At 37.7% G+C, this 11140-nt stretch overlaps 1 protein-coding gene across 2 annotated transcripts in view; it reads left to right on the top strand.

Moving 5' to 3' along the window:
• ITGB3BP (integrin subunit beta 3 binding protein) overlaps window positions 1-11140 on the top strand; it is a 32145-nt gene that overhangs the window by 8971 nt on the left and 12034 nt on the right. For both annotated transcript variants that reach the window (XM_061353462.1, XM_061353461.1), the window contains exons 4-6: window positions 5859-5931; window positions 8638-8716; window positions 9819-9909. In XM_061353462.1, coding sequence (XP_061209446.1) covers window positions 5859-5931; window positions 8638-8716; window positions 9819-9909 — 243 coding nt within the window. The remainder of the gene's footprint in view (window positions 1-5858; window positions 5932-8637; window positions 8717-9818; window positions 9910-11140) is intronic.

Genomic DNA, 11140 nt, shown 5'->3' with positions numbered 1-11140 from the left:
TTCCAATTGACTTTAGGATATATGTCCTCTTAGTAACAGAGTCACAGGTTTTGATGCAAACTATGACTGCTTAAGAAGTATATTTTCTTAGACTAACCTGCCTTTATAGCTATATAGATTGTGTTCTTTTTAAGTGTTAATGAACCATTAGGTCACCTGATGTGACTTTTTAATATGAAATAAAATAACAAAGAGACTTTTCTGTCATCTTTCTCTTATAGAGCCCAAGAGCTTTTATTTCTTGCAATACAACTCCTGGAAAGATGCTGAAGTTTTAATGTGAGGACTTCAAATTATTTAAATACTATAATTTAAATAATTATCATTTTAATAATAATAATAGTAATATCTGGCACTTCCCTTTTTTAGCAAGTTCCTTTTCCGATTACCTTTGCTGTTAAAGGAACAAAATTCTCCTGTCTGATTTTGAATGTGTCAGGCTTTAATTTTGAGCCATCACTTCTTGTTATGCCTTTTTGTTGGGTTAAAGAGCTTTTTATGCCCCATATATTTTGAAATTTATGTGCAGTAATTGAGGCCTCACTAACATTCGTGAATTATGATGAGCAGAAATATTCTGAGCAGGATAGAATAACCACTGTTTGAAATTTATCTAGAAGTCTGTACTGGTTATCACACCGTATGCTCTTATGATGGAGCTAAAAAAGTGGGGTTTTCCTCCAGGAAAAAAGGGAGTTTTAAAGGAATGTGATCAAGAAATTTTTGTCAGAGGTGGCTGGCCAAAAAACGAAAATTACTGGAAGCCTTCAAGCTGAAAATAGTACAATTTGTGAGCATTACCTCCCTTTTCCTTATTAAATTAGCAGAGTACTTGAGGAAGCATGGAAGCATGGGGTGTTTTGGTGGCAGTATAGCTCTGCATAGTTACAGTGCAGAGGGTTGGTTTTGGTTTTTACTTTTCCTAATTCATAGTCATTCTAGGAAACTAAATAGAAGCAGCTATATCCTAATTCTTTAATGTGCTGTCAGTCTTCATTCTGACCTGGCTTTATGTCCTTATTATCTGTATGTCAAACAGCTTTAACACAGTTGAGCACTTGCTGCCAGTCGGAATGTTCACAACTCTCCTACTAAGTTCTCTGCTGATTCCAATTCTTCCCAGAGTAGCTGTTCTCCTCCACCAGTGCTGTGTTTTTGAATCGGGCACCTGGAACTAGTACAAAAATGACTCTGTCGACCATTGACATTCCAAGAAGCCTTTGGAGGAAGAATTACCCTAATTTCTACCCATTCTTTCAGTGACTGATGGCATGTCTCAACTAGTTATGCAAACCTGGTAAATAGAATCAATCACAGAATAGTTAGGGTCGGAAAGGACCTTAAGAACATCTAGTTCCAACTCCCTTATATTGAAAGGAACATCTTTGCCTTTACAAATTTTAACATATATGTAGTTGGTGTGTGTTTAATTTTGTGGCCTTCTGAGAATTATGTTGATGTGCAATGAAAGGCTTGGTTTATTCCTGGGTTGGGATGGAAGGAAGTCTCTGTCCGCCAGGAAGCAAGTATCTTTGCCACAGTGCCCACCCTTTCTTGTGAACAATTTCTTTTCTCAAAACTAATGGCTCCTTGATTCCTAAAAAGATGTTTATTTTGGGTATCTCCACATTCCCACTTATTTTAGATCCAGAAATCTTTAGTGACATTTAATCAGCCCTTCAAGCTATTGACCCCTGTATTTTAAAAGACCATAAGCAGTTTCTCTTTAGGGTTATTTTCCTCTTCAGCAAAGGTGCTTAAAGCACTGTGTATTTCCACAGATATCCCTAGTTACATGCTGAATTTTCTCCTTGGAGTTTAAACCAAGTTAGGTAGCAGTCTAACGCCACTGTTTTCTGACTTTCTTCTAACTGTGAAAAGTAACTCTTCTGGTGAGCAGCATTCTGAATTAATTTCTTGGGATCTTATGTTTTTGATATGTAAATTTATCTACTCTAGCTTTCTATAGAGAGAAAGGTATTTTCAAAGTATTCCCATGACAAATTTCTATGGCAGTGGTGTCTGCTTTCATCAGTAAGAAGGAAATACTGTGTTTGTATGTATTAACTCCTTTAGCAGTCTCGGGATTTGATGGTGCTTCCTGGATGGAATGAAGAGTCTTTTTTTTTTCCCTTCCTCATGGTAAATGTGAATCTCTTCATCCTGTACAACAAAACCTTTCAATGAGAAAGGTTGTCAGTAGGTGTTCTCCATCACATCAGAGAGATGGCTGTTGTTAGTGCAGTCAGTGCCTGTCCTGGCATCTGTCATGTCCTGGAAAGGTCAGCTCATACCATGCTCCAATTAATTGTTTTGTCATGATGTGGCATCCTTTGTTCTCACCCAGAATGGAGCAATAAGTATTCAGAATCAAGAAAAGTGACTGCATGTCACACCTAGCTGCTGCTTATGGCTGAATCAACATTGCCTGTATTCTGAGGGAAGAATCAGATTAGAACAGTCTATGTCCCCACTGACTCCAGTGTGAGGCACTGGCAGCAGTAAGCTTGCTCTTAGCGTTGGCACATCACAAAAGCAGTTCTGAAGAAAACCCATGTTTTTTAATGTATAAATTCAGGTTTCGATGTTATGGATGTCCACAGAATATGAAACCATACCTCAGCCTGGCTGAAAATCCACCTGCACTTAAACACTTTGAAAAAGGCTTTTAAAACTGTATATCATGATAGCAGTCAGATACAAAATTAAAAATGCTGTGGCTCTTTAGGTATGTTCTCTTGACTATCCCTCCATGTTTGTAATTCCCTGCTTTATCAACCTCTTTTCCTTTAGTTTTAGTTGATGCCTTTTTGGTGACACAACGCATGATAATACACAAACATTTAAATCTACTACAAGTAGTAAAACTGCTTCAGCATCTCTGCATTTACATTAAATGCCTTATCTCTGAGGTGAAAAAAAAAGAAGGAAATATGTCTTGTACTAAAATGCCTGTATATTAGGATGTCAATGGGAAAGGTGAACCTGTACTGGATTTCCATAGTGATATTAGGTATGGACATAGGGGAACATTCTTTTTGCCTATAAAAAGACTGAGCACATGCCCATAGCTGACATTTAGATGGATAATTACTCAGTAATGTAGTACCAGACATCTTTTTTTTCCTTCTGTTCCTATAGCTACAAGGTGGTGGTACATAAGACTTCCTCTTATATCACAGGTTTCAGGGTGGCCTTGTAAACCCACAATTTCTTTCCTCCTTCTGAAAAGATGCTTTCATTTCAAGTGTAATAGATTACACATATCATCTGTGGGGCCTTGAGTGTAATCTGTATCCTATTTTTCTATTATTCATATGTGAGAAAACAACAGAATGAAAATTATTGCAAATTAATGCCATTAGCTATGAAAATGTATTTTGCATTGTGTGAAGTACACAAAGTAGCATGAATCTATCTCATGAGAGGACAGACTTATGCAAATTACTTGTATTATGAATATGGCTTTCTTTTGGATACTAGTGTGGAGGAGTGCCTTAAAAAAGACTAAATACCTACAGAATGCCAAGATTGTTCAAAAGTAACATTTGTGTTAGGAGAAGACATGAACCAACCCAATTGTAAGATAGGTCTTTATGTTGTCCTGTGTATGTCCTGTAGGGCTGCCTGTGTATGTCCTGTAGGGCTGCCTGATAATTCATATATTGCCCAACTACCCAAAATCTCACAACCTATTTATGATGTAAAATTCTAAAATAACAGGATATCATCATTGGTTTCTCATCATTATGGGTTAATATATTTTTAAGATTTGTTTTAAAGCGATCTATTTTTAATCAAGTCAAACCAGTGTTCCATTATTCCGTAGCATTTGTCTCAAAGTAGTATCTGTTTGGTAACTGATGACTGATTTAAATGCAAGTTCTATGAGTACTTAGAGTTAAAATGAAATCCTTTGGGGTCTTAACCTTTAGCTACTGTAGTGGAACAGCTTAAAGTTTCATAGCAGCTTGTCATTCTGAGGTCTTTGTAAATGTTTTACAAAATATTAAAAGTTAATTTATCCTTTAATGCTGATACTTGCATGTAATAATTTAGATCTAGCAAGAAGAAATCAGTGTTTAATGCATAGTGTGGCCTCTCTTTTCATGTCTGATGTCAGAAAGGAGATGTATTACAGTGAAATGGGAATAGCACCTCACTGCAGAACGTCTGTTCTAGGATCAGTGTTAAGGCCACAGTGAAGACCTGTTGGATTTTTCTCCAGATCTTTTCCTTAAAGGTGAATTTCACCTTACAATAACAGCTGTTGAATATGAAATATTTTTAAGATGTGTGTGTATCTGTTGGAGGGACAGTAGATAAGAACTTGTTTTAAACACCTTGTGAACCTCTTTGGCACAGGAACAGGAGATCTTTCTTGGGTGTTGATAGATGAGCAGAGTCTGAATGGCTACAAGTACAGGGAGACTGAGATGAGCCCTTAGGCAGAAGTTCTTCCCTGTGAGGGTGCTGAGGCGCTGGCACAGGGTGCCCAGAGAAGCCCCATCCCTGGCAGTGTTCAAGGCCAGGTTGGACACAGGGGCTTGGAGCAAGCTACTCTAGTGGAAAGTGTCCCTGCCTGTGGCAGGGGTTGGAGCTGGATGAGCTCTAAGGTCCCTTCAATGCAAACCAGTCTGGGATTCCATGATTCTAAGTTGCCAGTTGTCAAATGCACTAATCATCTCATTGTTCTCCTTATTTAAGGGAAAGCTGCTACCAGAAAAAAAAAAGAACGAATGTATGGTTTTGCCTCTCCTCCTTCCTATTTATGCATACACCTCACTGTTTTGTTTTTAATGACTATCGGATCCAAAAGAAATCCATTGCATAGGAGAGCAAAGCTGTGTCCAAACCCAGGAGCTTTTACATTGTAGTAGAAAATGAAAGCCAGAGTAAGTGACTGATACTGTTAAAGGGGGAAATTCTTAAGGTGGCAGTTACAAAAACTCCACATTATATGGTATCTTCAACTTCAGCTGCAGTGAAACAGAGATGACTCCTACTATTCAGATGTGACCTCTGTATTGCTGGAGCCTCAACAGATAAAACACTTGAAGCACTGGAAGGTGACCATATAGATTGTGTGGAGCACAATACCATGAATAGTTAACAGCCTCACTAGTTTAAGTAGAAAATAGGCAGTTTACCCATTTACCAACACCACATGTGAGCCTAGGAAGTTTTATCAAATCCGTGGGAATGGGCTTCTGGGGTAATACATTCCTGTTTCTTCCCAGAAACCTGCAACTGCTCAAAATATCAGTGCATTGAAATGTAGAAACATGACTTGCCATGCAGAATAATGGCAACTGGCATATGATTTATCATACCCCATCAGAGGACAAGCTAGAATATTATATTGTCAGTGTAGCATGTCAGCCTTTGGAAATAATTTGCAGCATCTCTTTGTAGTTGTTTACAAGATGGAGTTAGGGGCCAGGCACTTTTTATTGAAGGGAAACAGAGGTTTCATTGCTCAGTCATGACAGTATTTTCATGATAATGCTCTGTGCTGATAAGCTGTACTTAGGCAGTTAATAGGATAAAGAGCTTCTGAGCAGAACATGTAACTATCGGTCGCAATTATCCTAAATTCCAGTAACTATTACTATAATCCCAAGATTCCCACAAATATAAATGTCCTGTGAGCTGACGAGGGGTCAAATTATGAAAGAGTAAATATGATGAACTTAGTGTATTTATTACAAGGGAATCTGTCCTGCTTTGTGAGTGAGTTTTGGTTCTTCTCTTCCTAAAAGATCATACAGCAGTCAAGGTTCATACTAATAAAAAGGCTTCCAATACTCAATATCTTATTTTCATCTTCTTTTTTTCCTTCCTTGTGCACCTCTTAGGGAATAGAACGGAGCAGAATGGTTCAGCAAGCAGATTACCCAGAAGAGGGCAGCCTCAAACAGGGAAGGATGCGTAAGTGTGTGAAGTGCAATACTGTGATTTTTACTTATGAAAGATTAATATTTCATACAGAATTAAATTAATACCAATTATTTAAAATACTTTTAATTCCACAAGATTGGTTATTGGAAGGCACTGAATGGCAGCCTTGCAGTTATAGGCATAGGGTTTGCAATACAACTGTCCAGCCAGTTCTGCCTTTCACTGAAGTGTGGGGCATATGACACTGCCAATTACAGGAGCCACGCTCACAGTACTACACAATGAGGTGTCATAAGTCAGCTGCTGAAAGGAAGATACATTTTGTCTTTTCAGACTTCTGGAAGTGTACACTCCTTCACCTTAATTTTGGAAGCATTACCTGTCAAAGTTAAAGGGCCAGGAATGCAGGACACTTTGATTAAAAACTAGCCACAGGTGCTCATGGTGAAACTTCATGTTTGCTTTGCAGAATCTTTTAAAATTCTTGTCTTTTCTACCACAGTCTTATTTTAAGCTATAAGTTTCTTGACATTAATGGGGTTTGGACAGTCCGCAGGTAGTAAAGCACTTAAATAAGTGTTTCAGGAGAAGTATCTAATAAACTGTTTTCCTAAACATGCTAGATATGAGGAGGGAGAAGTGATAAATTGTGTTATTAGAAGTAAGGCTATTGTTAGCATTGCTTCATCTTTTCTGTTATGCAAAACATATGTAATTGTTTTTAACATTTCCAAATCTCAGCTGAAAAGTGAACTGAACTTTTCTGCACCAACAGCAAAGTGTCAGGCTAAATGTTTTATGCATTTCAGCCAAAACAAACACATCCATTCGTAAGAGCTAGATAAAGGAAATACTTGTTTTGTGTTGGTGGAAAAGTGGAAAATTGGCTCTCTGTAAGTTGAATTGTATCAGGGATGTCTTTCCTCTTTGCCATTCAGAAATCCTGTAAGTTATGAAGTTTCTTAATGCACAAGTTGTAAATACTCAGTAAAACTACTTTGAGTTTAAGCTTTAGACCAGGTAAAAATCTGCAAGTTTCTTCCCTCAGTGAGCACAATCATACTTCTTGCTGCTAATACAGTTTTATGCCAGGTAGTCCCCCATCCATTTCCATCCTTTTTACTCAACTGGAATTGCATTCACGAGACCTAGGTGATCTTTTCTTAGGAAAATTGGTTTAAAAATTCTTTATTCTCATTCTCCAACAGTCTACATTTTTGTTCTTGAGTTCTTCTTATCCTGTTGTGTTGTCCTGCTTTTTTATTTGATGCTTCAACTTGTCCTCTGGTGGCATCTTGACATATATCTTTGACATCTATCCCAGGAAGTTTAGTTCCCAGCTCAGCATTGACATGGCTATACCACATCTCCTCTCTCCTACACTATAACTTATTTCTTTATCATTCTGTGTAATGTGATTGTCCTGGATGGCATGTTAGATAGTAAAAACTAAAATCTTACAGTTATAACAGCGGAAAGCTGTAAACTGATTAACTGGGGGGTTTTGTGGTTCAGTAAATCCCTTGGTCAACACATCCAGACTCATTTCTTACTGATAGTATCCTTGAATTGCAGAACAATTTGAGTAATCATAGTCTTCATTGACATGTAAATGTTTGCATTCAGTAACTCAGTATGTTTTTAGAAACTGCAAGAGTTACAGAAGGATGTGTCAGTAAAACACATTTATAAACACCGTAATATTTATGTGAACTTCCATACATTTTAAGTTTACAGGTGGAAAATATACTGTACAATGCACTGACATTAGCATTTTCTTTTGTGCATAGCATTCTGTTTCCATGTTGAGATGCAGCAGTGAGAAGTTTTTCTCATACTATACTCACATATACATCATACTGTAGTTCTGTTTCTAAATTTGAGGTTTCTTATAAGGGTGATTCTTTCTTCTGTAGGAGGAAGCAGCAAATAGGTAATTTCTCTGTTGTCTCCATTTGCTTTACATATTTAAATGGTTGAAAGAGAAAATAAGCCTAAACATTCATTGCAGAAATTACTTCAGTATATATTCACTGCAGATCCTTAAGCATATGTTAAAGTCTGCCATTTAGTTCTAATCTGATTGTATATTACTTGAATTTTTATTGCAAAGCCCATTAAACTCTGGAAGCTGACCATCTTCATACTGGTAGTAAAATATTTGTAGCTTAGAAGTGGAGGCAGTAGGACAAAGCTGAACAAATTACATCATGCAGTGTTAGAGTCGTAGAATCAACTAGGTTGGAAAAGACCTTTAAGCCCATCAAGTCCAACCATTACCCCAGGAAATGGGGAATGTTGTCCCTGTTGGGCTCAGTTTTAACTTCTTGTGTCTCCTCCAGCTACAGGCAGTGTTGCATGGCATTAACCATGGCTTTGGGGAGCTCATCCTCTTCACTGAACTCATTTTTCTTAGGAACAAATGGGTTAAATTCCTTCTTTTACCATTGTCTTCCGGCACAATCCTCAGAAAATCCTCTAATACTGCTGAACTTGAGCTTCTGTCCTTAAAATTACATATGTATTTGGCAGTCTGCATATAAATCCTACACAAAGGCAAGTTATATTTGGTGTTCTATGACACAGTCAGGTTGTACAGCCCATCTGTTCACAGCTTATCTACATCCATCCTCATTACAATGTGAAGAAACTCAAGACAACATTGTAAACACTGATTTTCAGCAGCAAATGGGGATGTGACTAATGGAAATGGTTCGATTTTACCTTTTGATGCAGGTTCATGGAGTTGCAGTGCGAAGTGAAAAGTTCACTGGACAGAATCCTGAAAATAAGAGAAAATCTGACAAGCCTCCAGGTCTGCTTTACACTGATGTACTTCTTGAATCTACTTTTAATATAGGATTTGAAATAAAAATGAAAATCCTATGAGCAACGTTTGAGTTTTAATGAATAAGGAAGCAAACAAAATACTTTAAAGCTGGGAAGTTTGACTTGGAAATCTAGAAAGTGCAAAAAAAAAAAAACAACCCAGAATTTAGTAGATTTTTTTTTTTAACTATTAGAAATACTTTTCCAAGTGCACCATTTTTATCACTGCTTATTTTGTCCATGAATAAAAGCATATAAAGCAGTTATCAACTGTTATTTCTAACTTGAAGTTAGAAATATGACTTATTACTGCATAGATTTTTGTCCATGAAGATTAAATATCCCTTTGTGTTGAAGTGATTGTACTATTTAATTTACCACTAATGCATCATCGTGGAGTACTCTGTTTAATGAATGCTAAAATGCAAATCACTTTCCTGCTTTACTCACATTTTGTTTCCTGAATAAATTTAGGACACGGTTCATTGCTGTATATTGTTATCTGTGAAATTATTCAGTGTATTCAAAGCACTGTATTGATTTATTTTACTCGCATACATGGCCTGAGAGTGTTTTACTTACAAAAAAAAAGCTTGGTTATAATTTAAAATATTTGAATTTAAAAGTTTATTTGGAAAACTATTAAAAAACCCTTTCTTATGAAAACATAGTTGTATGTTCTTACGCCTTCCACAGTGCTGAGGAGTGTGTTCAAGTATCTTAAATGCCTGTAGATTTCCATTTTACTGACATATTATAGCTTGTCCATGTGCCAAGATTGCTTTTCTGGGGATCAAGTGCTAATCTGTTTAGACAGCTGAAGACTTACGGATGAAGCGTAAATAACAGGAGATTTTTAAGCAACACTTTCCAAGGCACCTGAATGCCATTTTCAGAAGCAGGGTTTGTTCCTATGTCCTTAAAATTTAAGTCCCCTTAACTCTCTGTGAGGTGGAGCCTTGAGCATCACTTAGATCTTACGAAAATAATCCAAAAGTTCCTTCTTTCCGAAGTTTTTAATATTGTAGGCCTCTAAAGAGACACACTGGGATTGAGATTTAACAATGCCTTTGGTTATTTCTTTCCAGGCTTTAGAGGGCAGTAGAGAGCTTGAAAATGTTGGTGTCTCAGCCTCGGCTTGCGACTTGAGGGATGAAGTGCAGAAAACCCAAGAGCTAAGTAAGGAGGATGTTCAAGAACGTTTATCCCCTTTATAACAGTTTATCTGGGATCTCTCCTAGAGTCATACCCCACTCTGTGTTATAATGGAGTGTTATACCCCAAGCCTCTGCCCTGAGTCTTTTAGCTGGGACAAAAGCACTTCCTTGTGCATACAACCAGGGATGTAAAAGAAAGGCAACCCCAGCATCCCACTCTTCTAACTCCCAGTCACAGATGAGGAGGGAAAACTTGCAAGAGCAACACCTTTTCTAATGTAAATAGTTAGATACTTAGTGGGTAGTTAGCTTGTGATTAGGCTAAACGTTTGCACTTTGATTGCATTGCCTTTCTACTCCTTCTGCAAGGAAGTTGTTTTGTTTGTTTGCCTGTTAGGAGGATTATGCTGAATATAGGTTTCCAGGCTTTAAAAATTGTTATTCATGTGTCTTTAAATGATGGACATAGCAGATGCTTATTGTGTTGGGATAAAGGCACTTTACAGATGGCACATCTGTATTACTTTTCCAAAGGAACCCAGAGAAAGCAAAGATTTTCATTTATATGTGTCCATGTTTAGGAAACTCTTTATCCTTACTCCAAGTCAGAGGTTCCTGGGACATGTAATCCTCAGCAGCAAAAAGTGCATTCATGCTTCTCTTCCCACCTGCTTCTACAGCTACATGTGAAATATGCGATAGGGAAATATTCCAATGGCAAAACCTTGCATTATGGATAATTGCAGGAAAAAATAGATATTGTTTTTCAGGGAGAAAAATTAAAGATCTCCCTTACCAGGTAATTCCTTTAAAAGTGGTGAAATGTAGCCATAGACACCCAAGGAGCTCCGGTATTTATCATAGAATCCTAGAATGGTTTCAGTTGGAAGGGACCTTAAAGCTCATCCAGCTCCAACCCCTGCCACAGGCAGGGACCCCTTCCACTGGAGCAGCTTGCTCCAAGCCCCTGTGTCCAACCTGGCCTTGAACACTGCCAGGGATGGGGCAGCCACAGCTTCTCTGGGCAGTTTATGCCTCAGCAGAGGTTGTTCGTTTGTTTTCACAATAGCAACACCTTTCATCTGTTCCCACTACATGTTTGTGGGACAGGTGTGTCTCTAAGACTGCATTCACCTATCACTACTTCTCAAAAGTCTGTGTATGTAATACTGTTCTTGTAGACTTTTCATACCAACTTCTGATTATCTAGTTTCCAGCTGAACAGGGAGCATGAATAACATAACTATACATGT

The sequence above is a fragment of the Neopsephotus bourkii genome, unplaced genomic scaffold (genome assembly GCF_033783945.1).
Source record: "Neopsephotus bourkii isolate Nb327-2 ecotype Australia unplaced genomic scaffold, CSIRO-AGI_Nbou_v1 NB_673, whole genome shotgun sequence".
Taxonomy (NCBI): Eukaryota; Metazoa; Chordata; class Aves; order Psittaciformes; family Psittacidae; genus Neopsephotus; species Neopsephotus bourkii.
Note: the sequence above shows the minus strand (reverse complement) of the source record. Positions and strands in the feature narration are given on the sequence as shown.